The 27,952-nt window shown below is 45.2% G+C and overlaps 1 protein-coding gene across 4 annotated transcripts in view; it reads right to left on the bottom strand.

The window, feature by feature from the left end:
* Positions 1–412: 412 nt before the first annotated feature.
* ISA1 (isoamylase 1) overlaps positions 413–27,952 on the bottom strand; it is a 154,894-nt gene continuing 127,354 nt past the window's right edge. The window contains exons 9-18 of one of the 4 annotated variants that reach the window (XR_015263198.1): positions 10,834–10,905; positions 10,478–10,610; positions 10,291–10,377; positions 10,049–10,141; positions 9,813–9,971; positions 9,401–9,484; positions 1,705–1,785; positions 1,405–1,589; positions 1,206–1,323; positions 413–1,032 (exon numbers count right to left, since the gene is read on the bottom strand). Coding sequence is in view for 2 of the 4 variants with exons in the window: in XM_086781408.1 (XP_086637534.1) it covers positions 772–1,032; positions 1,206–1,323; positions 1,405–1,487; positions 1,705–1,785; positions 9,401–9,484; positions 9,813–9,971; positions 10,049–10,141; positions 10,291–10,377; positions 10,478–10,610; positions 10,834–10,905 (1,171 nt within the window). In the remaining 2 variants the exon portion in view is untranslated. The remainder of the gene's footprint in view (positions 1,033–1,205; positions 1,324–1,404; positions 1,590–1,704; positions 1,786–9,400; positions 9,485–9,812; positions 9,972–10,048; positions 10,142–10,290; positions 10,378–10,477; positions 10,611–10,833; positions 10,906–27,952) is intronic. The other 3 variants (XR_015263199.1, XM_086781408.1, XM_086781409.1) reach the window with 3 other exon arrangements.

The following is a 27,952-nucleotide window of genomic DNA, read 5'->3' as shown; positions in this document are numbered from 1 at the left end:
TAGCATATAGAGAGTTTTGGTACTCATCTCACAATACCAAATCCTCCAAGTTTTGGGGTAAATGAGAGCTCTTTGAATCATGTAGACTTCATTTTGAGTGAAGAGATTTGGAAAAAAAAATTTAAAAAGGCTTTCTAGATCCCTCCTTTATCCAAGCCTTTTTGCCCTCTTTTGGGCCTTGTTTTTGCTACCAAGAATGAAGGTTATAAAGTTTTCCATAATTCACTTTCTAGAAATCAAATCTAATCATACTATATTTTTATGATGGAGTTCAAGGCATGAGAAATAGGATGCAAAAGCTAGCATGTGAAATTCATCATAGATAACTTGGAAAAACATTTTGAACGATGCAAAAGCTAGCATGTGAAATTCATCATAGATAACTTGGAAAAACTTTGTGAAGATAGTCATCTAACAAAATTAGGATACTTTTATGTCATGTTACCAAACTAGTGTTAAAGCATAATTCAAGAAGCTATATGTTGCACTATCATCAACATTCTTGATCTCTAAACTTTCCATGGGTTTTCAAAGGTCCAAAATTGGGTTTCCACACAGCTAGTGATACACAACATAAATGTGTGCTATAGTTATGGTAAACCTCTACCTTCTTGATCCTTAGAGCATCATTAATTGATACCTTTTGTACCAAGTGTGCTTTTGTAGCACTATTAAGCACAAAATGTTCTTAACTTAGACACGTACAACAAAGACCTTATTCATTAGCTTTTTTATCATCATTTGATAAAACAGCTCTGTTCTTGACAGCTTCTAATTATCTTCTGGTGCGAGATGAAGGATGATTGAAGAATAATTTGACATGGGATATATATTGCTATTTAGGAAATGGCTGAATTGTGCAATTGCTATGGCCCTGTCTGGAAGGTCTTCAGATAAAAAATCATAAGGCGAAGCCTTACTCGTGTCTATAAGAGGTTGCCACCTGAAGCCTTGCCGTTCAGGTAATGCCACTATCTTCGCAAGGTGACTAGCATTGAAAGCAACATAAAGCTCCTTATACCTAGCATCCACCTGGAACAAAGAAACCAACCATGAAAGTGGTGGCAACTCAGCTAAAATATTTATAGAAGATGTATGTCTGCTTCCTGCTATTATTCACTTTTCCATGCCTCACATTGCAACATTAAGACCGCCTAATTACACATCAACCAAGTAGCAAACACATCAACATCAGTTTCACTCACTATTGTAAATGCTACGAATCGACTTTTTCCAGACCAGTCTGGCATTTCAGGAAAATTCCCATGCCATTGAAGCCTTTCTGCTGTTGGAAAGTCTGACAAGCCTAAAGCCTCACATTTCCTGCAGCACCAGAGGAGCAGAGTCAAAATCAGCCAGCCTAGTAGAATTTTCTGTAGGATTCATGCCGTGGTACTCTTGCACCTTCGAAAGTTTAATAAGAGCCTTGTGAATCGATAAAATCCAGATGGATCTGCCTCCTTCTTGTCCCACCTGAAATAGTTTATCTGTGACAGAAACTAGCTAACATCAGCAGTTTTCCAAGTTCTACAGAGTTGCCATGCTACAACAAATAACCCTTGCCGCTGCTTCATCACTTTCTCCATTTCCTTCAGAGACAAAACTGAATTTCAAACTTTGCTCACAGGTTCAAATTTCACAACTAAGAAAAAAGGAGAGAATTTCAGAAAACAGAACAGAGCACAGAGTCTCATGAAAGCATACATAATTGTCATGGCAGTAAGTGTTGTTGTTTCCCCCTTTTGTATGAGCATATTCATCACCCATTGTCATCATTGGAACTCCCTGGTTGAACCATCCAAGAATGGCTCAGATGCAGATCATTGTGCTAATTAAATGTTCCAAAGTTAATGATGGTTTCCAATCACTTAAGGGAACCACAAAGATGTGGTTTAAATTTTTAAATGCAGAAAAAACACTAGGAACCACAAAGATGTTTACAAATCATGGCGTACAAGTAACTTTTTCAAATTCTTCATTCAGACCAAGTACCCAACTTTTAGGCCTCAAGAGAGATCAAAGTGTGTACCCATTACCTTTTAACATTATCATGACCCACTTTCTTATGTTCTCTCTTTCAGCTTAGTATGAGATAATTCAAAAACTAAAGACTAATCTTGATCATTTCACCACCTGTTTTTCTGGCCTTGTACTTTTGTACTTTCTGGCCTTGTACTTTTGTACCTTACTCCCCAAAAAAAACTTGATTGCAAAAATAGTTGATCACATCCACTCTTTAAATTGACCCAAAAGCAAAGTAGTTAATCAAAAGCAATTGTACTTGTTAGGCAATACTCTCTTTTCGTGTGTGTACGTAGGCGCCCATGCCTGTGCACACACTTTTTTTTTTTTGTAAAGCTTCTGTCATTAATTACAGGTGGGAAACCTCAAAACGAGGAAAACCCACCAAAAAGACCACACTTTTTATTTACAAATGGGAAACCTCTAAGCGAGGAAAACCCAGAAAAAGAAGAGTAACTATAGGCTTCACTACCTAGAAGCAATCAAAGTAAATCCTATAAGCATCAAGAGTGATGTCCCCAGCATCATAAGCAAAATGAAGCGCATGACCAAGCGAGAACTTGAAGTAGTGGAAGGGAACAATGTCATTGGCTTGGAACATGAGGTTGTTCCGAACATGCCATATGGTCCAAAAGACCCAGAATCGGACCCAGCTGAAAAATACAGCAAACTGAGACTGTGATGCTTGTAACACCCCAAAAAGCCAAAAGCATCTGTGAAAAATGCCCGAAGGGAAACGAAGGCGAAGAGCAGTCGAGACCCGGCGAATGAACGATCTGGAGCATACGCAACCCCATAGTAAATGTGGGACAGTCTCCTCAGTAGCTTTACATCGGACACAACGTGAAGGCGCAATATGACGTGCATGTAACAAGCTACCAACAGGAAGAGCACCAACCAAACAGCGCCACAAGAACAGGCGTTCTTTAAGAGGCAGATGACTTTTCCAAATGCGAAACAATGTACGTTTCCACCACATTGAAGATTTGGAGAGAGACCATAGCTGATTACCATGTCTGACTATCCATGCATCCGATTGCAAGAGGGCATAAACTGTCCCAGCTGAAATACATTTCATAGCAGTGGTTCCAAGATTCCAATCAGATAGACGGGAATCCACATTCAAGGGAGGTAGAGGAGAAATATCAGCAATCATCCGCTGAATTTCTGTCCAAAGATGAGAATAATGGGATCCCAATTGAAAACGTTCTGCCGCAACAGAGAAGGAAAGAACCTGACCAGTGTCATCCACCACCTGATGTATCTGACAAATTCCTTTTTGAGATAGAAAATATGCCTGACGAGGTGAACGGTCAACCAAAGTGGAAGAAAATACACGACTCCAATGCAAACTCTCTAGCCGCAGGGAATTGCCCATCAAAGATCGGGAACCATGCCATATCATATGTGAAGTAACTTCCTTCCAATCAATAATGAGAGAAGAAGTGAAAGGACATCCCGGAATGTGTCCTTCAAGTTTTCCACATATAAGATCCCAGTATGTGGATTGCCAATGACCATAGAACGGCGTGACAATATGCCGACACAAATGGGACACCATGAGAGTCCAGGGTTGCTGCTGATCCAACAAAACCGGCAAAAGCATAGCTTTCCTAGCCAAAACATGACGTCTCAAATCCAAAATATTCAGGCCTCCAAGGCGCTTAGGAGAGCATAACTTGTCCATGGATAACAATCTGAGGCCCTTTCCACGAGATGAAGTGCGCCAGAAATGCGCCAATATACTTGACATAAGGGACTTTAAGCGGGATTGAGACCAATATAACAAAGGTAGATAAAACTGCACATAAGCTACAAGAATGCATTGCACAATTCTAAGACGCACATGAAGCGGCCAAGTGGACAACTTCCAATAATGTAACTTGGAGTGCAAGCGCTCGGCTACCCAATCCAATTTCCGTGTAGCCGATACAGTCCAACCCAGCGGATAACCCAAATGACGAACTATAATGTTCGGAGGAACAAGTTCGCCTGGCCAAAGCAGCTTATGCCAATCATACTCAGTCAGAGCCAGTAGTTTGGATTTACGAAAATTCACTTTGAGGCCTGCTGCCAATCCAAACAAATGAAGAGTATGCATAATTTGTTCCACATCATCTTGGTGATTGCGGGGCATAAAGAGAGAATCATCTGCATAAGCTTGTGCAATAAAATGTTTCCCAGAGGGTAATTTCAAGCCCTGCAATCTTCCAGACGAAGTCAAAGATTCCAAGTACATAAGCAGGGGATGAGTAGCAATCGCATAAAGCAAAGCACTGAGAGGACAACCTTGCCTTACCGAACGTCCCAAATGCCAAGGATCTGTGAGAAAACCATCCAACAAACTGGCAGAGGTACTGTCAGCATACAAGAAATAAACCACAGAGGATAGCTTAGGCCCAAATCCCAGCCGAAGCATGGTATCTGCAATGTAATCCCACAGAACAGTGTCAAATGCCTTTTCAATGTCAACCTGCATGACCAATACATCTTGTCGAGTGTATTTGGCATACTCCATGCCAATGATGACATTTGCTAGATTATCAGTAATTTGCCTTCGTGGAATGAAGCCATACTGAGATGGATGCAAACCATCATGCAAAAACCCTTTAAGTCTATTGACAAGCATTTTAGCCAGCAATTTATAAACCACAGGCATGAGCGTAATCGGCCTCCATTGCGAGAACTCTTCACAAAGTGCTTGCTTTGGAATCAACTTGAGCAAGCCTTCTTTCCAAGATGAAGGCAAAACCTGTTGCTCCCATGCCCTGTTTATCATTAACAATAGTGGCTGATCCAAGTAGTGCCAAAACGACAAGAAAAATTCTACAGTAAGGCCATCCCAACCGGGAGATTTCCAACGGCCCAAATCACACAAACTGGCATACAATTCTGTTTCCGTGAAGGCGGCTTCCAAAAGTTGAGCCTGGTGCGCCGATAAAATCGGTGCAACTTGAGATAAAAACAGGCAACGAGCCTCTCGACCTTCCTGCGTGAGAGAAGAGGCCTCAAAAATCTTGCCATAATGAGATTCCATGGCCCGTGCAAGCCCCACACGAGAGTTAGTCCAATCACCAGTCGGGAGTTTAATCCTCTTAATAGTTTGAGACTGCCTGGAAAGATGAAGATGACGAAAGAATTGTTTAGAAGTGCATCCTTTATCCGCTATAGCCTTTTGGCGAGCTCTAGTCTGCCACTTTGCCAATTTTCTCTCATCATTACGATGCAACAAAGCACGAGCAGAAAGCAACTCTGTCATCTGGATTTCAGTAAGAGATGAAGTGTTAGCCAGATGCATCAAACTTTGACAAGTGCCTTTGGCCTGTTGAACTTGCTCTCTGAAATGTGATAAATAGTGTCTGCCATAATCCTGGATCACACATTGAACCCGCATAACAAAACGAAACCATGCTGTGTCCATATCAACATTCATTTGAGAGATCAATGGCGAAATAATATCCACAATCAGATTGCGAAAAACCTCATGCTTAAGATAAGCATTATTGACATGCAGAAGTCTCTTTCTAGTTAATGAATCATTGGCAGAACATGAACCGAATTGTATTTTCAAGCATATCGGAGCATGATCCGAGAGACACAAGGAGTAATCAATCCACATATCACATACAAAATCATCATACTGCTGCATCTGAAAGAGATACCATCGGTCCAGACGAGCACGATACATTGATCGAGCGTTATGCTGAAATGTGAATCCTGGATCATTGGCTTGCAACAGAGGCCACAAATCCAAGGCATTACATTTGTGCTGAAAAAGATCCCAAGCTTGTCGTTCCACATGAAGCATGTGAGAATGGCCAGTAGTATTATCCACATGATTTGGAGCATTATTAAAATCACCACAAAGAAATGCATTAGAACGCCAACAATAAGAGGAGATGGCATGCCACAAACGAGCCCTGTCAGTAGAGGCTGTGTATGCATACACACCACCAAACTCAAAAACTTCCCCATTGATAATACATTGAATGACCATCCATCTGCCAGCTGGATCATTGAATACCAACATGGGAAATAATTCATGGCGAACAAGCATCAGCACTCCAGAGTATCCAGCGGATCCTGCATAAGCTATCCAATATCCCGCAAAATAGGAAGTTTGTCCGGCAAAATTATGCTGATTATGCTCTTGAAGAACAACAATATCTGCTTTGCAAGTATGTACATAGTGCCAGATTAGCCTCCATTTATCCTGATTGCATAATCCACGCACATTATATGAAATGCAATGTGTAGAACTATGCATCTTAAATGGTATATACAGTGGGCGAGAAAACCAACAGAAAGCTTAAGAACTCGTGCCCATGGGCACATCCGCAACTATCGCGGAAACATCGGCTGCCAAATCAAAACTCGAATGTGGAGGAAACAAGTGATGGCCTTCCGACGTTGAAGCGGTGCCCCCTGTAACTACTTCCTTATAAGATCGAATAACTTTATCCCAGGCCTGTGCCAAGGAAGAGTTATCATTACAAGGCAGTTTTTGCTGAGCAACATTCTTCAAGGGGGGCACATAATTGCGAGAAGATGGTAGAGTACGTGCTTTGACAGTTTTCTTGGGTACTATCCACGCCTGAGTAGCAGGAAGCTTCTCTTTGCCCTTGTCTTTGATGTTCGGGGAAGCAGGAACACTTGGCATTTGAGACTGCTTCCCTTTACCTTTATTTAGTCCAGTTGTTGATGTGGATGCGGAAGCACCTTTAGATTGTGCCTCAGGGGAAGATTTCGCTGGAGGAGGAGTCTGAGGGGTAGGGACAGCCGAAGGAGGGGGTTGTAGATTTGGTTCAGAACATTCAGATTGCATATGACCAAATTTGCCACAGCGAAAACAGGAATTGGCAAATTTCTCCCATTTAAGCTTGAATGGTCGCTTTCCGACCACTGTGTCCCCAGAATCAACGGTAATGCCCGTAGGAGCAGGAAGATCAGTGTCCCATAGAATACAAAAACGATTTGTATTGGCATCCAACTTCGGGGGGCAAATCACTTTGCCCAATTGAGCAGCCAACAAAGGAAGAAAATGACGCCAAGTACGAGGAAAATCCACCACTTCAACCCAAACCGGGCACTTATGTCGAATAAGGCTCTGATAATCTTTAGTAAGAGCCCAGGGAAGAACATGAGTCATTTGCGTATTGAAGAAGAGGGGAGACATTTCCAACAAAGCATCTCTAGCTTCCATGTCTGCTAACAAGACCTCATAGAATCCTCTTGCTCCAAAATAAACACCCCGGACTGCTTGACGCTTCAGCAAGAAATCAACCCATTGTCCCACATCCTGTGCACTAGGCATCTTGCCCGGGAAAAAGAGAATCACTGCATTCAATGCATACTGCGCAACCGGATCCATGAGCTCCTGCACCGGAATACGCACTTCTGTGACTGGAGCAGGTCCTTCCCAAGCACATCTTGCTTCTTCGAAATCCTCATGCAGGCATTCCTTAATCAAAGACATGGCATCTAAATTCGAGGTGTTCATAGCTTTCCGACGCTTATAGATGGCCAGCTCAGGTGATTCCATCATGCACACCTTAAATTTTCTATAAACCCCAGAGCTGCTGTAAGCCCTATTGCTGCTGCAGACACGAATTTGCTGCAGTACCACTGGCCGAATCTGCTGCAAGCCCCAAATGAAGTAGAAACCCTAATACTGGCTGTCGCTGGACAGATTCTTACAAGTGGTTGCCGACTTTATCAGATAAGTAAGTGGCGAGCAGAGTCGAGCAGAGACGCAGGCGAAGACAGTCGCAGGTTCGCAGGCGAACAGAGTCGCAGGGTCACAAGCGAGTAGAGTCGCAGGCGAACAGGGTCGCAGGCGAGCAGGCGAGCAGTCGAACAGGGTCGCAGGCGAGCGCACCACACACACAAGCTTTTTTCGCAGGCGAACAGGGTCGCAGGGTCGCAGGGTCGCAGGCGAGCGCTAATCCTCTGCTACACACACACCAATGCCTCTCTCTCACACACACACACACTCAGAAGGGGATGTACAGAGAAGAGAATCGAAAGGCAGAAATTAACAGGTGATGCTGTAGATTACAAGAAGCAGACGTGCAGGTTGCAATAAGCACGTCGCAAGAAGAAGACGTGCAGGTCGCAAGTCCTAGACGAGCAGGCGAGCACGTTGAGCAGACAAGCAGGTCGCAGGCCAGAAGCTCACACCAACACCAACACACACACACACACACACACACACACACACAGTGAGCTTGAACAAGAAACGTCATTCTGCCTGTGCACACACACACGCATCACATATCCTATACAGAGTAGAAGTGTTGGGGTGGCATCAGGCGCCTGCGTACACACGTGTACACACACGCATCATGTATCCTATACAGAGTAGAGGTGTTGGGGTGGCATTCGTGTGGAATGACACTGAAAAGATTCAGAAATGCTTTCTCACTGGTTTCCTAGGGCTCAAGGAACCTACCCCCTACTCATCTTACTCCTAGAGACAGGTATCATGCCCCTTGAGATTCTCCGCATGGAGAGCCAGGCAGTATCTGACCAAAGTCACTGAGACGCCACAGAAACAGTTACACCACAGTTTAAGTTTGACACGGCTGCCCTAGTGGAGAGAATCCTACAGCAGAGCCCCATCACAGGGAAGACCGTCCAAAGGAACTGAATGTCGGTGATGTGTTTGTGCTTGCCAACAAAAGCATCTTGCAGAAGGTCCCAATTCTGTCCCTGTGCCGACAAATCTGCGTGGTGGCCTCCAATGAGGCCACTGACATAGAAAGGAGCTGGAGGCCCCCTTCTTAAAAAGGACACTTGAGGGTGGCATCGGTTGGGGAAAGTGGAGTGGCTGCCATGGAGCCCTCTAGACCAGGGAACCAGAAATCGCTCACAATTGGCATGTGCAGCATAGCGCTGACTCAGCCAGCAACAAAAAAAGGACGTGAGGAAAAGCGCGGAGGGGGGAGGGCTCATAGGGACGTGGGGAGCTCCAGCTGAGTTCTGTTCTCAAGTTCTTTTTTTCCCCTTTAGTACATCCTCCTGTAGTCACAATACCCGCCCCGAGACCGCTTGGTATTCCCTCCTGAAGGCAATACAAGCTGCCACCACAATATGAACACCCGGTGCCTGCAGGGATTTGAAAACCGGACATTCCCTCCCCAAGTCAAGTACACACCGCTGAGCTACACGTGCATTTGTTGTTCTCAAGCTCTTTATTTAAAATGTGATTTGTTTGCTTAGCTCAGATAACATTTTTCGGGATCTATCGGCCATGCTAAAATAAAGGCTCAATTTCCTTTCAAAAACGTGCCCCTTCGTGAGTGACCAACATGTTACTACCACTGGTGCAATCCTCTTTTATTTCTCTTGTCAAAACAACCTATCACATAAATCTTACTTGAGAGACGATGAGGGCAACAATAAGATTGCGCAGTTGTCTTTGTCTTAAGCCTTGCACATGGCGACTTACTAGTTCACCTTCCTGTTGCACAAACAGCACTTCTATTCAATATAGCATTATATCAGAAGAGCACACATTGTAAAACATGTGAGAAGATAATTCTCGATATGCCCAAAACCAAGAAGAAAAAACTAAAGTTTTCATGCACAACTGAATAAAGCATTAATTATTAATGGCAAGCTACTGTGTTCTGCTCAACAAAGGAACATGCATCCTGGTGTCTTAACTTCAGGTTAATTGTTGGAAAACACAGTCTACATTCTGTAGTTTTCTTATGGTTAGATCAGAGTAGTGCATAAAAAAGCTCTGCTGTGAACTAAAAATGCAAAAGACAGCTGATATAATTTACCTCTCCGCAATTCCAGCTATTATTATGTGTCTCTCCATCATTATTGCCTTCCCCATTGGCAATATTATGCTTCTTGTTATATGAGACGACGTCTGCCAGGGAGAACCCATCGTGAGCAGTCACAAAGTTCACACTATGCCAAGGCTTTCTACCACCATCCTGCACTAAACATGTTCAGGTCACCAGTCTCTCCAGCAAGTTACTGCCCTAAAACAAATATAAAAAACTAATTTTACTTGGTAAAGATGAGGTGATCCACAGAGGCAGTGTGCAAAAGCCCCAGCGACACCATCAGTTCCTTTTATGAATTGACGTACAGTATCACGAAACTGCAGCACTAGAATGTTTTGTATATTAGCTTGTAAAGCCAAAAAAGGAGGATTCAGGATGATGTAAACACATAAGTTACCAATAAGATGAGCCCAGCCTCTTTCTTTTCGCATTTCCCAATCATGCAAGAATGAGCCCTCACACATACCTTCCCATTCCATTCTGACCATAAACCCCAATGTGGAAAGTTGCCAACTTGGTACAATCCTCCACAATCCCAAGGCTCGGCTATCAACTGTAAAATGTTTGATGTGATTATGCTACTTATTAAGGTTACAAATGTCAACCTGGGTCTGGATTTGCAGTGACATGACATGAAAGGCATAATACAAAACCTTAACACCACAAAGCACAGGATCATTGCTGATCATATCTATCAGGGGTGGTTCACTGAGGGGAGTCCCAGTGGTCAGAAAATCTCCATCTGAGCCTTCCCTTGTGCCAAAAACGTTTGCTCTGTCCCAAAGACTTCACAATGCACAACATGCCCACAGAAATGCGTTTTAGTACCAACAGTTGACCAGGGAAATCATTCACGAAAGCAAGTAAAACAGTAAAAGGAAACAAGAGGTGAGCATGGCAAGAAAGCTATGCAATATTTACAAATCAATAAAGTTGAAGTCTAGAACAAGCTTGCCCTAACACCTCAGCAACTTTCAGAGGCTTGCTCTATAAAAAGAAATGAAAAGACCTGCTAGCTCGAGTAAGGATTGAGGCCAAATCAAAGCGAAATCCATCAACATGCATCTCTGTCACCCAGTACCTGAAAAACTCCCAATCAAACACCTTAGCAACACCCCCATTTTTTGAACTGCTAGAACTAGCACAAAACCAGTTGCATGATACCCCTTAGCTTAGTAAAAACACTGTTTTGACCTTTACATTCAGTTAAAGAAGGCAGTGTTACTTGACTACTTCTACAGTTCTGGTTTCTTCATTCTTTTCCTGAGTTCGTACTTGAATGGGAAGATCAAATCATAGCTCCCAAAAGTAAGATAAAGCCATATTTTGTGATTATTCACTTAGAAGCCACCTACAATCGTGTTTGCATGTCTATTCCAACTTCTTATAAGGGGATTCACTCACCTTGCCTCTCTTCAGCATCTTCACGAGCCCTCCTCTCCCCTCCTCAGCGGATCTGTTGGTATTAGGGTTAGCACAGAATAGTAGCTATGGAGGCTTGGAGATATCCATGGTGGTGTGTGTAGAAAGAGAAAGAGACAGAAAGAGAGATGTAACAAACTCAAATGGAGAACCAAAGACAATGATTGCATGACCCAATGATGTTCTATTGATTAATGATGATAAAACTTCAAGGAGTACAATGCTTTTTATTAAATAGTAAATTGTACAATCATAGTCACCCGAAGCGGGTGTGGAACTATGAGAACGAACTAGAAAAACTGGGAAAATTCTTCAAACTGCTGGAGAGAGAGCTCGTCAAGATCATTGCAATCTTGAAGTGACCGGAATAGGTCAACACGGAAATAGGGGAAGGGATGAACAACATCAACAGAAAAGTGCAGATGATTTTTGGTGGAGTAGATGGTCCAAAGAGCCCAGAAGTGCACCCATGCGAAGAAATCATCATGCCCCAGTAAAGCCGGGGACTATGCCAAAAATCCAAAAAAGCGCTGTCAAGGGAATCTATACTGTAGCAGTGCTATCAAATGTTGACGAAAATCGCGGGAATGCAAGCAACTTCACAACGAGTGAGGTACAGTCTCGAGCATAAGGCGGCAACACTGACATAAAGCTGGAGCAATACGCCTTTGGGCCAATAGAGTGCCGACCGGTAGTGCGCCCGTAATGCATCGCCAAAAAAAGACCCGTTGCTAAAGTGGCAACTTTGACTTCCACACCTTTTTAAAAGTCGATTTCCACCAGGGCAAAGGCTTATCCAAGTGCCATAGCCGGTTCCCATGTTACACTATCCAAGGCTGAGGAACGAGCAAACGGTAGGCCTTGGAAGCAGTGAGGAGATGGAATGGGAATGAGGCATAACCTGGCTGCTTATGATCAAAATGCCAATCCTGTAATGAATCCTCCTCCTCAAGAGGGGGTACCGGCTGAAATGGAGCCACAAGTTCAGCTATGGCATGCCATATCGGCCTATGATGCATGCCCAGATGCCATCGCCTGGTAGCCCTGGGAAAAGTGAGAACCATACCATGCTCATCAACCACATCTTGTACCATACGTATTCCCAAAGTCGATAGATGATAAGCCTTTCTTGGGTGATCTAGCGCTAAAGGCCAAGGAAAGGCCTGACTCCAATGAATGCTCTGTGATCGGAGTGAGTTCCCTATATGTGGAGGTCTACCTGACCAATGGATGAAACATAAGATCTGCTGCCAAGCTGTAATCAAGGAAGTGGCATAAGGGCAACCTGGTATGTGCCCAGTAATATGACCAAAAATGACATCCCAGTGATCCAAAACCCAGTGACCATAAGCATCTACTTTCATGTGTGCACACATGGCTACCAACATCTGTGTCCAAGGCTGCGTTTGACGAACAAAGTCAATAAGCAACGTGGCCTTACGTGCCAGCATGTGATAGTGAATATCGAGAATGTTTAGGCCCCCATGCATTTTGGGCGAGCACACACAAGCACGTTTGAGCAAATGAAGCCCTTTGCGATCCCATTGTGTTCACTAGAGACAAGCAATGGCATGAGACATAAATGTATCAATCTGCTTGCTAGTCCAAGGTAACAAAGGAAGGTGAAACTGAATGTATGCCATGATGATCAACTGGATAATTTGCAAGCGGACATACAAAGGCCAAGTGGATAGCCAGTAATCAATTTTGCACTCCAATCGAGTCAGCACCCATGCCACCTCATCTTTCAAAGAAACATCCCAGCCAATCGGGTATCCCAAATGCTTGACCAACTGACCGGGTGGAACAATCTGACCTGGCCAAAGATTAGAATGCCAAAGATAGTGGCGGACTGATAACAACTTCGACTTTCGAAAATTGACATGCAACCCAGCTACCAACCCATAAAGCAAAAGGGCATCCATAATCTGTTGCAAATCCGCTAGGGTATTTCTAGGGAAGGAGGAGTCATCAGCATAGGCCTGTGCCACAAAGTGAGAACCATCCGGCATCGCAATACCATGCAAGCTGCCCTGCTGGGTAAGCTTGTCAATATATAACAACAAGGGGTGTGTGGCAATGGCATAAAGCAACGGACTAAGTGGGCAGCTCTGACGTACCGATTTACGCAAGGTCCAAGCGGCCGAAAGTTCCCGACCAAAAATGCATTTAGTAGTACCCCTTGGTATAGCCAATAAATCACATTTCGCATTTTGGGCTCAAAGCCCATTCGATCCATCACCCCAGCTATGAAGTCCCAGTGGACAGTGTCAAATGCCTTAGCAATATCCACTTGCATGATCGGGCCATCTTGGTCGGTGTACTTGGCATACTCAATTCCCATGTAGGCATTTGCTATGTTGTCCATAATTTGCCGCCTGGGAACAAAGCCGTATTTTGTCGGGTGCAATCCCAAGTGAAGGTAGCCCTTAATGCGATTAACTATCATTTTTGTGACCAATTTATAAACAACTGGCATAAGAGAGATGGGCCTCTAGTCGCCTGAATTCTCACAGAGTTGCTTTTTTGGGAGCAATTTCAGCAAGCCTTCCTGCCATCACGAAGAGCTCGTTGAGAGGAGCAACTTTGTCTCTTACAACATCTTCATATTCAAAGTGGTTTTAGAGATTTTTAGGAGGAGGATTTTTTGCAAAAAAATCCAAAGTTTCTTTTCGGCTTCTTTTTAAAAGCAAAACTTGCTTTAAAGCAAGCCTAAGCTAGCTCTATATAGGTGAGGCATGGGGAGAGCTCTAGTCATAACCACAGCATGGGTCTGAGAGGAGGCAGTGGCCAAAGAAGCCTTCACTCACGAGCCTTGGGCGAGCGGGGTCGAGGATACTTGGAGCGACACCGGCGCAGTTGTAACCCAACTTCATGAAGAGTAAAGAAATACCTGCGGGGGCACCAAAGCGGTTTGGGGCCACCACTTCTTTTGTGTAGGAGAAATCTAGTCCCCCTGTCTACATTCTCTCTTTATCTCCTCTCTCTTCAAGTTTATGTGATTTAAACTATTTTTAAGTGCTTGTGTGTGGTGAAGTTTTTGTCTACCGCCCATCATCTATATTGAAGGCCGGTTTCAAGGTTCCACTGCCGGGATCACGTCAATTTTCTCAAGGGGACAAGCTCATGGTTGTCTGCAGCAAGCATGACAGGAAGAGACGAGAAAGAAGCCTAAGAAGTGAATCGGTTTCTCTTGGGAAGAGCAAAGAGAATTCACATGGACCAAAGACACATGAAGATGCACAGGCCTGTGTCGGCATGTGTAGATCGGCCATGAGTATTCGTGTGGGTAAAAGTAAAAAAGCAAGGCTTTTTTGACCAAAAAGCTGAGTTTGACAGAGTCCAAAAGCAGATCAAAGTGTATGGAAAGGTTAACTACGTCAGGGTGATGGTGTGCATGTGGTATGGAACAGCTTGGGGCATGAGAAAACGCAAAGGTAGGCATGTTTAACCAAGTTTGACCAGGTTTAATCACAGTTTCACCGAGGGTTGACCAGTGTTTGACTCAAAGGACAAGGGTGTCCAAGGGTGGTTGGACCAATGTTGAGAAAAAGCATGGGCTGATTTTGGCTTGGTTTTGAAAAACAAAAAAGTCTTCAAAAGCTACTTTTGTGCTTTCTTGGTTGGAAAAGTCGCTTTTTCTCAATGCTTGATGAGAGGCGCTTTTGGGAGCATGTTGGAGGGGCAAATCGCTGGCCAAAAAGCAAGATTGGACATGAGTACTTGAGGTGCCGAACAAGTGTGCGTTGATCCTATCTAAGCTCCCAACACTTTAATGCTTTTTATTAGTGTAATAAACGCCTCCAATGGCATCAATTCGGAGTATATATTCTCTGTTTTGTGAAGCTTCCAAAACAATGATTTTCCCACTTATACAATGTAAAGATTTGTTCCAAAACCAATCTAGGGTTTTCATATGAGTTGCTATTGCATTCACCAATGCCACATACATGTGTCCTTAACCTATTACATGCATTTTCCTCTTTGCATTCAAACTCTGAAGCTTTCCATTAAATCTTGCAAAACAGAATTCCCAGTTACTTTGGGCAACTTAAATCTTGCTTTTCTTGTGTCAAATTACCTACAACTCGCTCAAGGGTGTTTAGCTTTTCTTACCCGTGGTCCTTAGCTTTCAGATTTGTTGAGTAGGTGTGTCCTCCAAGATTCTCTTTGCTCCAAGCTCCAAGCTCCAATGGATAGCTCCAAAAAAAGAAATCGGCGTTTCCAGAGGGGAATTTTAAGGGCTGATTCTGGGCAAGATGCAATCAAGGCCAAAAGGACTTTGATGCAGGTGAAGAAGCCATGTGAGAAGGCAACTTCAGGGAGGCTTCAAAGGTTTGGCATGTATCATCTTCACTGGGGGTGTGAGCTTTTATTGCAAAGACTCGTGAGAAAGCTAAGTGGGCAGTACACCAAAATGGTCAAGTAGTGGTGTTTGACATAGCTGTTGGGTTCTGTAGAGATTTGGAACTACAAGGTAAAGTTTCACGTCAATATTTGCTTAAGTTCAGGAACTATTCACCTATGGATTTGAAGTGGATGGAGGAGGGTGACTTAGCAAATTCACCTATTGTTTTGCAACTTTATCTTGATGCTTTTGGTTTGGAGCCTACCATGGAAAGTGCTCACACAAGTTCAGCAACAGAGTGTGGGTCTGGAGCATTACTTGATGCTCAAGAGGGGGGTTCCTCCACTCCTTTGTCACGGACGCACTCAGATGGGATCTAGGAGTCGCTTGGTGATCTCTATATGGTTCACTAGAGGTATTGAGGGCTGACAGTACATCTGCTTGCGGGACTTCTATGATGTGCTAGTCACATGGTTTATGGTATCTTTTGACTTGGGTATGGTTGGAAAAAGATTGGGACGTTGATCTTTACCATATGGTCTTGGATGTACTCATATATGTGCATGGAAATATTTGTACATGTGGAGCATCATTATGCATATGTCTGTGATGATACTGCTTAGTATGGGTCCTGCGGGATGGCCATATTTTGGAGCAGTCGGGACATCACCTCGAGACATGTATATTGCATGGAGTGGATGCTTGGTTTTTAACGACACTTGTTTTGTGTTTATCTTTCTTTGTGGTGATCTGTTTCAGATTGGCAGAACTTGGATGTTCCGGTTGCACTATGGAGCACAATCAAGGACGATTACATTCTTTCAAGAGGGAGGTATGTCACCACAGTGCATGTTTTGCCTTGGTGGAAACCCTAACCCTATTTTTCAAGAATGTCAAAATGAAGATCTATTCGCGTCATCGCAAAGAGCTCGTTGAAAAGAGCAACTTTGTCTCTTACAGCATCTTCAAATTCAAAGTGGTTTGAGAGATTTTTAGGAGGATGACTTTCTGTATAAAAAGTCAATAAAGTTGCTTTTCGGTTGCTTTTTAAAAGCAAGTTACTTTTTAAAAGTAAAACTTGCTTTGAAGCAAGCCTAAGCCGACTCTATATAAGTGAGGCATTCTAGTCATAACCACAATGTGGGTCTGAGAGGAGGTGGTGGCCAAAAAAGCCTTCACTTGCGGGCCTTGGGTGCTAGTGTGTGTGCGGGAGCGCTCCTAGCCGAGGATACTTGGAGCGAGCGCGGCAAAGTTGTAACCCAGCTTTGTGAAGAGTAAAAAAATACCTGTGGGGGCACCAGAGCGGTTTGGGGCCACCACTTCTCTTATGTAGGAGCAATCTAGCTCCCCCTACCTACATTCTCTCTCTATCTTCTCTCTCTTCAAGTTTAAGTGATTTAAACTATTTTTAAGTGCTTGTGTGTGGTGAAGTTTTTGTCTACCGCTCATCAGTTTTATTGAAGGCCGGTTTCAAACACTTATTACAAATCTTTTTCGGGGGGACGACCCATGCAAAGGACCCATGACGTGTTCACACATAAACACAAGGAAAGACTTCTTGTGGAGACTTTGGAGCAACCTCCGTCCCAAAAAGATATTCTTCTTTCTCTAGCTCTTATAGCCCATCAAAGCTTACCATTGGGCACGTGGCTAGTAATCATTGGAAGACCAACAAGTTGTTGCCACAGGGGCAAGCCCAGAGGAGAGCCGGAGACATTGCCTGTGGGATTGCCCCCAAGGCACATCAGGTATGGCAGTAAAATCCTCGAACCTTTAACGAAATATAATATTTTGCTCAAGGCCAAGGTCCAGTGATTCACCCTAATCTTAGGCTAGAGATTTAAGTAGTTTCTACGGGTGGAACTTTATTCCTCGAGCTGCTAAATTTCTAAGTTAAAATTTTAAGTGCTTAAATTCTGTAGAAATCTTTTTAAAAGAAAAAGCAAAGTTTCTTTTTATGGAAAAAGAAGCATAAAAAGGAGGTCTCGCTAGTCATTTGAGGCATCGCGATCTCCACGCGACAGTGTTACACCCTATAGGGTGCTTGCGACAACCTCGAAATCCGCACCAATGATCTGGGTTGTTTTCCAACAGGTGTCTTGTGGTTTTATCTGCCCTTTGGAAGCTATTCGTGCAGTTAGATTTTGCATCAGGTTGTGGCTCTGGAGATGGTTGTCTAGGCGTGGAGAATTGATATTTCCTGCATCCTCTTGCGGGGGGTGTGGATATTGCTGCTGGTGGAGATTTGCTTGGACACAATGTGCCCTTGCACTCCTAGTTGTGCTACTCTTGGCCAAAAACCTTGAGGGTGCTCATGACAATCTCGAAATTCACGCCGATAATCTGGGCTGTTTTCCAACAGGTGTCTTGTGGTTTTATCCGCCCTTTCAAAGCTGTTCGTGTAGTCAGATTTTGCATCCAAGCTATGGCTCTCGAGATAGCTGTCTAGGCGTAGAGAATTGATATTTCTTGCATCTTGTTGTTGCCGCTTGCTGGGGTGTGTGGATATTGCTGCTGCTGGATATTTGCTTGGACACAGTGTGCCCTTGCACTCCTAGTTGTGCTACTCTTGGCCAGAAACCTTGAGGGTAGAGTGGTGGATTCCTGACTACTGCCTGTGTGGACCACTATCCACTTGTGGCTGGGTATATGTGAGTGACCACCTTGCACACTACGAGAGTCTAGATTTCTTGTTCGTTTTGTTTCATTATATCATGTTGGAGAGCCAACCGTCACTCTTACTCTGGATTGGAATTATATTCCTTGAAGGGGCCCCGGCCATTCCGGGTCAGTGTGGTGTCTTGACACTATTGTGGATGGTTGTGTCTTATCTCCCTCTCTCTCTCTTGAAGCATTAATAAAGGTGTAAGTGGTGGTAGACTGAGTCTAAGCCCTAAGTGGTGGTAGACCGATACCTTAGCCTCGAAAGCTGGAAGGTTATCTTAGCCTGGAAAGGTGAAAGACATGAAGTACAGGGATTGATGAATTGGATGATATCTTTAGGCACATGCACTTAAGTTGCTTGATGTTTTGCATTGAGTGCTGCTTTTGGACTTGGTTTGGTCATTTAGGCATTCAAGATTAAGCTTCAGGTGAATTGCACGTTGCTGATTGCTAATTTTGCCGACATTCATTTTTGACAGGTGGTAAGTATTTACTTATCACGTATGATTTTATATACTAACATTTGGATGTGTAGGACATCAACACTGAAGATCCACACACCCAGTTAGAGACTTTCAGCCACTCGTCAATCATGCTCTAGGACTTGGACAAATTCCTATATCTCGGAAATCAAATTAACTTTTTATGCGATTGTATAAAATTATCCAATTTTTGTAAAATCTTGGAACCTTTGACGAAATATAGTATTTTCCACAAGGCCAAGTTCCAGTGATTTACCCTGATCTTAGGCTAGAGATTTTAGCAGTTTTTACGCATGGAAACTTTTAAAATATTCCCGCGGGCTACTAAATTAATAAGTTCAAATTTCAAGTGCTTTTATTCTTTAGAAAACTTTTTAAAAGAAGAAGCAAAGTTTCTTTTTATGGAAAAAGAAGCATAAAAAGGAGGTCTTGCTAGTCATTCGAGGCATCACGATCCTCGAGCGACAATTTTATAGCTTGCGAGGTGCTCGCGACAACCTCAAAATCCACGCCAATGATCTTGGATGTTTTCCAACAAGTGTCCTGTAGTTTTATGCTCCCCACCCCCCCCCCCCCCCCCCCCCCCCTTCGAAGCTGTTCGTGTAGTCAGATTTTGCATCAGGGCTGTGGCTCTGGAGATGGCTATCTAGGCATGGAAAATTGATATTTCTTGCATCTTGTTGCAGCTTGCTCGCGCGGGGGGGGGGGGGGGGGGGTGTGGATATTGTTGGCTACTAGAGATTCACTTCGACACATAGTGCCCTTGCACTCCTAGTTGTGCTCCTCTTGGCCAAAAACCTTGAAGGGGGAGTATGGACAGGTGGATACTCTGACTGCTGCCTATGTGGACCACTATCCACTTACGGGTGGGTAGATATAGTGAGTGGCCACCTTGCAGAGTACGGGAGTCTAGATTTCTTGTTTGTTTGTTTGATGATATCATGTTGGAAAGTGAACCATCACTCTGTGCTCTGGATTGGAATTATATTCCTTGAAGGGGCTCGCCGTTCTGGGTCAATGTTGTGTCTTGACACTATTGTGGATGTATACCATTTTATACCCCCAGTATGGTACAGGATGGAGCTAGCTAGGTTGCATATCATGATTGTATACTCCATGCATATAGCTTTGCATTTCTCCTAGTAGTAGAGCTCCATCCCCTGCACACCTAGATTCAGTTTTTTTTTTGTTCAGTACTTTTTCATTTTGTTGGGATGACAGAGGATACCCCATACAGGTACTCCGATTTGTCTCATAGGCCGAGTTCGGTCTTTTGGAAGACGTTAATAAAATCTTTCTCTCTCTCTCTCTCTCTCTCTCTCTCTCTCTCTCTCTCTCTCTCTCTCTCTCAGTATTAATCGAGGTATAAGTGGTGGTAGACTAATACCTTAGTCTGTGGTTTGGTCATTTAGGCATTCACGAAGATTGAGCATCGAGTGAATTGCATGTTGCTGATTGCTAATTTTGCCGATTTTTATTTTTGACAAGTGGTAAGTATTTACTTATCGCATGCGCTTTTATATACCAAAATTTGGATGTGTAGGAGATCAACACTGAAGATCCACACACCCAGTTAAAGACTTTTAGCCACTTGTCAATCATGCTCCGGGACTTGGACAAATTCCTACATCTAGGAAATATTATCAAATTACCACTTTCATGCGATTGTATTAAATATTATCAAATTACCACTTTCATGTGATTGTATTACCACTTTCATGCGATTGTATTAAATTATCCAATTTTTGTAAAATCCTAGAACCTTTGATGAAATATAGTATTTTCCTCAAGGCCAAGGTCTAGTGATTGACCCTAATCTTAGGCTAGAGATTTTAGCAATTTTTATGCATGGAAACTTTTAAATATTCCTACGGGCTACTAAATTTCTAAGTTAAAATTTTAAGTGCTTTTATTCTTTAGAAATATTTTTAAAAGAAAAGGCAAAGTTTCTTTCTATGGAAAAAGAGGCATAAAAAGGAGGTCCTGCCAGTCTTTCGAGGCATCACGATCGCCATGATCGCCACGTGACAGTTTTACAGCCTCCAAGGTGCTTGCGACAACCTCGAAATTCGCGCTAGTTAGCTGCGCTGTTTTCCACCACGTGTCTAGGCGTCCTCCATTGCTACCTCCCTTTCGAAGCTGTTCGTACAATCAGATTTTGCATCCAGACTGTGGATCTGGAGATGGTTGTCTAGGCGTGGAGAATTGATATTTCCTGCATCATGTAGCGGCTTGCGGGGGTGTGTGGATATTGCTCCTATTGGAGGTTTTCTTCGACACAGTGTGCCCTTGCACTCCTGGTTGTGCTCCTCTTGCACAAAAACCTTGAGGGTAGAGTACAGATAGGTGGAATCTCCGATCGCTGCCTTTGTGGACCACTATCCACTTGCGGCTAGATAGATAGTAGGTGGCCACCTTGCAAAGTAGGAGAGTCTAGATTTCTTGTTTGTTTTGTTTCATGATATCATGCTGGAGAGCCAACCGTCACTCTATACTCTGGATCGGAATTATATTCCTTGAAGGGGCCCGACGGTTCTGGGTCAGTGTGGTGTCTTGACTCTATTGTGGAAGGTTGTCTCTTACCTCTCTCTCTCTCTCTCTTGAAGTATTAATCAAGGTATAAGGTTGATTATCGAGGATTAACAATATTTCTCTTGTACACGTACAGCTGCAAGTTACGATCTCTAATGTATCCACATATGTACCACTTGTTAGAACATCTCTGTCTCCAACATTGTATCAGTCCCTAGGCATTGGAACATATGTTGTAGGGGGTTTGTTGGAAACAATATATGTTTTCCTGCCATTTAGTATTGAACAGGTTCCAAAGTCAAAGGGTACATGTAGTCGAAGTGTGTAACTATTTGTGAACACTTAACAGTATACTAGTGTGTGTCTGTGTGTCAGCAGCCTCAAAGGCAGATATTATGTGAGAGAGTGTGTAAACAATGATATCATAGACCATGCCATGTGTCATTGTATGTGTGTGTGTGTGACTTAGTCAAAAGATAAGGCTTAAAGCCTACAAAAGCATGTACTTGGTGTAGCTTCAAACAACTAATACAATCAGCATCATTGAGTCGTGCACATGATCCCTCTTTACCTTTGGCTCTCTCTCTCTCTCAATGGCATGAGCACCTTCACGCCCTCCTCTGTTCATGCTACACGCTGGTGGCCTTTGCAACGTCCTTGTTGTGTGCGGTGCCCTTGCTGTCCCCCTTCAGCGCTGCGGTGCTACGCACCTGTCAACATCATTGAGTCGTGCACATGATCCCTCTCTACCTTTGGCTCTCTCTTTCTCTCTCTCGCTCTCTCTCAATGGCGTGAGCACCTTCACGCCCTCCTCTGTTCGCACTGCATGCTGGTGGGCTTTGCTGCGTCCTTGTTGTGCGGTGCCCTTGATATCCCCCTTCAGCGCTGCGGTGCTACGCACCTGCTGCCCTTGCCGCGCTGCGACTGCGCGTTTGCAGCGCCCCTGCTTTGCTGCGGCCCGTGCCTGCTGCGCCCCTGCTTTGCTGCGACTCTGCGTGTGCACCTACGCTGCTCCGTTGACCACCTCCACCTCGTTGTTCCAACGCACCCACGCACCCACCCTTGCTCAGGCCCCCAAGGCAGCAACCAGGGGGAAACAGCCACAATGAATCTACAGGAGCTGGAGGCATACATCGAGACAGTGGAGGACAACACCAAGAAGAAGGGTCCTGAACCAACACGAAAAACAGTTGGAAGGCCTCCGCAAGGAGATACAAGGAAAGAATAACAAGATTGAAGAATTGGCAGCAAAGGTGAACCACCATGAGGAGGAGATTCAGATGTTGAAGGAGACCCTTTATGCAACAACAGGAAATGCCAGAGGCTGCCCCACTGATAGGGGAACTCCGGGCAAAAATGGAAGCCCTGAAGGCTACGGTGAAGAAGGGGAACTGAATATTCAAAAGGGTCTAAGGACGGGAGCAGCTGAAGGCTGCAAGTGATAAGCTGCGGGAAGAACTGCAGACCACCAAGAAAGATTGGGTGGAGATGGTGAAGAAGCACAAACCTCCTCTCTGAGTCTCCGTTTGAGCTTCCCGGCTTTGAAGACGCGCTCAGCTCTACCTTTCTCCACTCTGAGGCGGTGGGATGAAACTCGTATCTGGAGCATGGCATGGGACATGTGAACACTCAAGTAGTGTGGCTGTTGGATGAATCCATCCTCAGTGAGCGTGAGGAACTAATCTCTGTAAAAGTGCATCTTCATTGGGAGCTTTGGAGGTGTGATGTATGTGCAATGGGTGTAGAGGTTGAGAAGATCTAACTAGATAACCCGGTTGGTATCCTCGTGAGAGAGCCAGAGAAAAGGGGAGTCCAAACTGTACAAAAGGGGTGGTAGGCGGTTCATGTGGAGCCCATATATTGAGAACCAAGTGGAAACTAATGCATACCATACTCTAGAGTGGCCCTCAAGTGGTAGTTGTCTCGAGGACTCCAGGGCAAGCCTCGGGTACCTGTGGGGATCCATGTGACTCGTGCGATGGGGGCAGGTGACTGTCTCGAAGAGTGCATCCATTACCATGGGGACTGCAGCAAACTTTGCCTGAATAATCTGGTGTGGGACTAATGGTTGGCTGCGGACCATACGGGAGAACATCATGACCTGGGGCCTCTCAACTCGCTGCCAATCCTCATCGGATAAAATTGGGCCCCCGGAAGGCTTCTCCATACATCAAGGCTGGTGTGACGAGGGTGTCAAAAAGCCAACCCTTCGTCCTAGGCTCTTGGAAATGTGCTTGGAAGCACTGCCACTCAAGTAGGCTGCATATCCCTGTGTCACTCTAGCATGTGCTATGGGAAGCATGGTGAAGTGTGGGCCACTAAAAGTGACACCAAGGTAGACATAGGATGAGACAATCTTCACAGGATCCCCTCTATATGCGAAGCTCAATCTGGATGTGAAGGAGTGAGAAGTATTGAAGACCATAATCTTGGTTTTACCAAGGTTAACAGAGAGGTCCTGTTGAGTGCAGAAGTCCTGTAAGGCATCCAAGTGTCTCTGAAGCCCCTCGGCTGAATCTGAGAGGAGGACAATGTTGTCTGCATAAAGTAGTATGGGGATCAATATTCTTGCCAGTGTGGGACCAGTCTTGCCTAATCCGTCAATGGAGCTCGAGATACCATCAATGTAGAGGCCAAAAAGAGTGGGCGATAGAGGGCAGCCCTGTTTCACACCAATAGTATTGGAAATCTCCTGCAACGTACCTCCTGGGGTTCTCACTCGTCCGGTGACGGACCCATAGAGGGCGATGATGCTCCAAACCATGTTAGATGGGACTCCTATCTCTTGTAGATGGTGTAGGAGGCGGGCTCCGGGTATAGTATCAAAAGCTTTGCAGAAATCCACAAAGCAGCAGTAAATCCTCTCATGTCATGCTCTACCCTCCTCGATGATGGTACGGAGGGTGAAGATGTGGTCAAGGGTAGAGTAGCTCCTCCGAAAGCTTGCCTGTCCTGAGGCTCTGCATCCATGTCTCTCTACAAATGAACTGAGCTCCGCCTCTAGCATCGATCCATAGAGTTTAGCCAATGTGTGGCCAATCATGATCATCTTGTAATTATTAGGATAAAGTGGATCTCCGGCTTTGAGGATGGGGGTGATGGTGTTGGTGGACCAAGAGGGTGGAAATCCTTCACAAAGGGCTCTATTGAACATGTAGTAGGGGCGCCAAGGTATCATCGGCATGCGAGATGTACCTGGCAATGAGTCTCTCATGATCTTGGGCTCGCCCATTGCGTAGTCTACGAATGGCCTTGAGGAACATGCTCTTTGTGAAGAAGCTGGAGGTGGTGGGGCGGGGATCTGGTGGTGAGGGTAGGGGTGGCTGATGGGGGATATGATAGAGGGAGCGTACATAGGAGTGTCGTGTGTCCGGACAAGTGATAGATGTGGGGATATAATGGTAAGTACGGTGACTGGCCATGCTGTGTGGTGTAAGGGGAGTGGCGTGGTGCAAAATAACACACAACAATGTGGATGACTCTGTCACGTTAAGTTGGAGCCGCACCCAAAGATACCGTGCATTCTCATCCTTCTGGATGATGTTGAGGATTTGTCGGAGATGGGATCTAAAAAGGAGAGCGACCCCTCTAGAGCCACGTACTCCTCCTGATGTGTGGGTCTCGCCTCAGAAAGCTGACTCCCACTCATACTGGCTATGTAAGGTAAGCCCCTCTCAGGGCTCTGATGAGTCTCTTGATAGAAAATGACATCCCTGCCTGCTGAAACCTCTTAGATTCGACCATAGGATGCCATTGCAGTTCCATACTGCTAGGTGGCATCAAGGAATCTAATGATGAGGGGCCACTCTCATGTCATATCCTTGCCTTCCCTCCATGTATCTACGGGGGGGGACGGGGGATCCACTCATATCATCTGGCAAAGCGTCATGGCATCCTCCGTGGGGTAAGCCCCCGCACTCGTACATGGAGGGCCCTATCCTTCTTGCGTTTCTCCCCCCCCCCTCGAGATCTGCAGGAGGTTTCAATGTCTGTTTCGTGAGGGATTTGGTCCACTCTCCAGGATCATTGACTTCCTAAACCAACGTTGCCTAGGCCTCTTCCTGCTTGAGCTCCACAGACATAGGGACACTTTCTTGAGAGAGCTTCGACCCCAGCCACCCGCCCCCTCCCTCACCAACTAACCATCATCAATTTCTTCCAGACCCAAGAGGTGGACACCGATATAGTGGATCTTGTGGACCCACCTCGAGCTGCTCCGGACCCACTTTGCCCAAGAGGAGTTACCTCGGACCGGGCCTTCCCACTCCAGCATGCCCGACGCCCCCGCCCCCCCAACCATTGGCCCCACGATCCCCTCATCAGCTCCAGATCCAAGACATGTTCCACCGCCATCGAGCTACCTTTCCACGTGACATAGCTAAGGGAGACCTCTCAGCCATTCTCATTAGCCCCATGCTTAATATTTCAGAGAGTAGTATACCATCTACTGGGGGCTGATGCTGCTCTCATGTTTCTATGTTCCTAGTATTCCACAATGAGTTTCCATGGACAGTTTTGTATCACCCCAATGAGATAGCTATGTTTATGTTTTGTTTCTGTTTTATTTTCCATTCCATGATGAGATATGCCATGGACATTATTGTATCACTTTGGTCTCCTAGGCCCATTGGGTCTTTAGTAGACTCTTAATATATCTTTCTTTCTTTCTCCACCATGGAGGTTTTCCATCACCCATAGTCTATAACCCCAGCATAGGCATGTGCTCACATTGTCGTGCTCACTTCACAGTTGTTGAGACCCACCCCTAGTCTATCCCCCTTGGAGGACTATATGGCAGCCACTCCCTCATCCTTGTCCGAGGCCGCGCCAAATTGTATATTTTCTGATGCGGACCTCTATCTCTTAGCTTCTTCTGTTGAGACATTTTGAAAGCCACCACGTTAGTCTTGAAAAAAACTCCTCGGCAATTGTGACACAGCCAGCTAGCAGCCGCCTACTTGGAGACCTCCTGCAAGCATCCCTCACTAGAGACCAAGGGCACATTGCCAACATCCAGTTATCGGGCAATGGCTACATCACAATTGAATTTGCCTTGGTGGCCTTGGCAGAAAGTACCCTATCGCGAAGCATGAGGAACGAGCTTTCTTCTCCAAGTAGAGCTATATTTTCTCTCTAGATGCAAACCCTTTGACCAAAGTCGTTGGCTTCATGGCCATTTGGTTCCCCAGGCTTCCCTAGAAGTACTTGGTGCCTCTATTGACAATTGGACGTACCTTGGGACAGGTGCTTGAGCCTCCCCCTAAGTGGCCGATACAGTCACCAAGGTGGTCAGACACACGGACGCCCCATGCTCCGGATATTTGTAGCCTCCCCGGAGAACCTACCTAACCACTTGGCGATCCCCCGCCTCCACGACTCTCGTTTTCTATAGCAAGTGGAGTTCCCTAGGCTCTCAGGCTAATGCCCAATCTGTCAATCGATGGGACACCTCGCCCCATGCTCTGGATATTTGTAGCCTCCCCGGAGAACCCACCTCACCACCTGGTGATCCCCCGCCTCCACGACTCTCATTTTCTATAGCGAGTGGAGTTCCCTAGGCTCTCAGGCTAATGCTTGATCTGTCAATCGATGGGATGTACGTTGGGACAGGTGCTTGAGCCCCCCCCCCCCCCAAGTGGCTGATAGAGTCACCAAGGTGGTCAGACACACGGACGTCCCATGCTCTGGATATTTGTAGCCTCCCCGGAGAACTTGCCTCACCACTTGTTGGCGATCCCCCGCCTCCATGACTCTCATTTTCTATAGCGTGTGGTGTTCACCAAGCCTCTTGGGCTAATGCTTCATTTGTTAAATGGGACACCTCGCCATACGCTTGCCCCGTCGTTGGACCACGGTGCCCCGGCCATCAGCGCCCCAATGGGCGCGGCTGCAAGCATGGACCCTCTGACTTGTTCCTTTCGTTGACACACCCCCCCCCCCCTTTCCCCTATGAGGATCGAGACCAAGAGTGGCAAACTGTTGGCGGCCGAGACCGCTGTCTCGATGAGGGCTAGCATCAACGACAACTCTAGATCAAACACTCCTCCACCACCGACGGTGCCCCTCTATTGTGGGCCCTCGCTTTGAGGCAACAATCACGTTAGAGAACACATGATTGCAAGGAATAGATGACTACAAGCAACTTCTTTGCCTGTGTTCGGTAGTAGCACTTCTTAGCCTCAATGAGCTTCTTGCTCTCAAACGCAATGCACAAACCATCCTGGAAAAGAGTTGCCCTCTATGGAAAAATCATTAGAATCTGTCTTGACCACAAACGGCTTGCTAGGATCCACTAACTACAGCATATGTGCCGTAGTCACCAACTCTTTCAAAGCCTCAAAGCTCCTACAAAGGACTTCCAAATAACCAAAGGACTACTCCTGGCCCTCTTTTTCATAACCCCCTTTAGGAGTCATGTCAATGGTGCAACTACCTTGGCAAAATTTTGGATAAACTTCCGAAAGAAACCCATATAACCCAAAAAGGATTTTACCTACCGTAGAGTCTGCAACACTAGCCACTCAAGAACCTCTCTCACTTTGCCCGAGTCTACGCATATACCATTCTGAGTGATGATATGACCCAAACAAAGAAGCTCTGATTTTGAAGAGTCGCATCTGGATTCCCTTGTGTAGAGCTTCTCTTATCTCAATATCTACAAGACACTCTTCAGATGGCGC

This window comes from Cibotium barometz, chromosome 43, assembly GCF_041138505.1.
Source record: "Cibotium barometz isolate CiBa-2024 chromosome 43, ASM4113850v1, whole genome shotgun sequence".
Taxonomy (NCBI): Eukaryota; Viridiplantae; Streptophyta; class Polypodiopsida; order Cyatheales; family Cibotiaceae; genus Cibotium; species Cibotium barometz.
The sequence above is the reverse complement of the archived record's forward strand: the minus strand, read 5'-3'. Positions and strand labels throughout refer to the sequence as shown.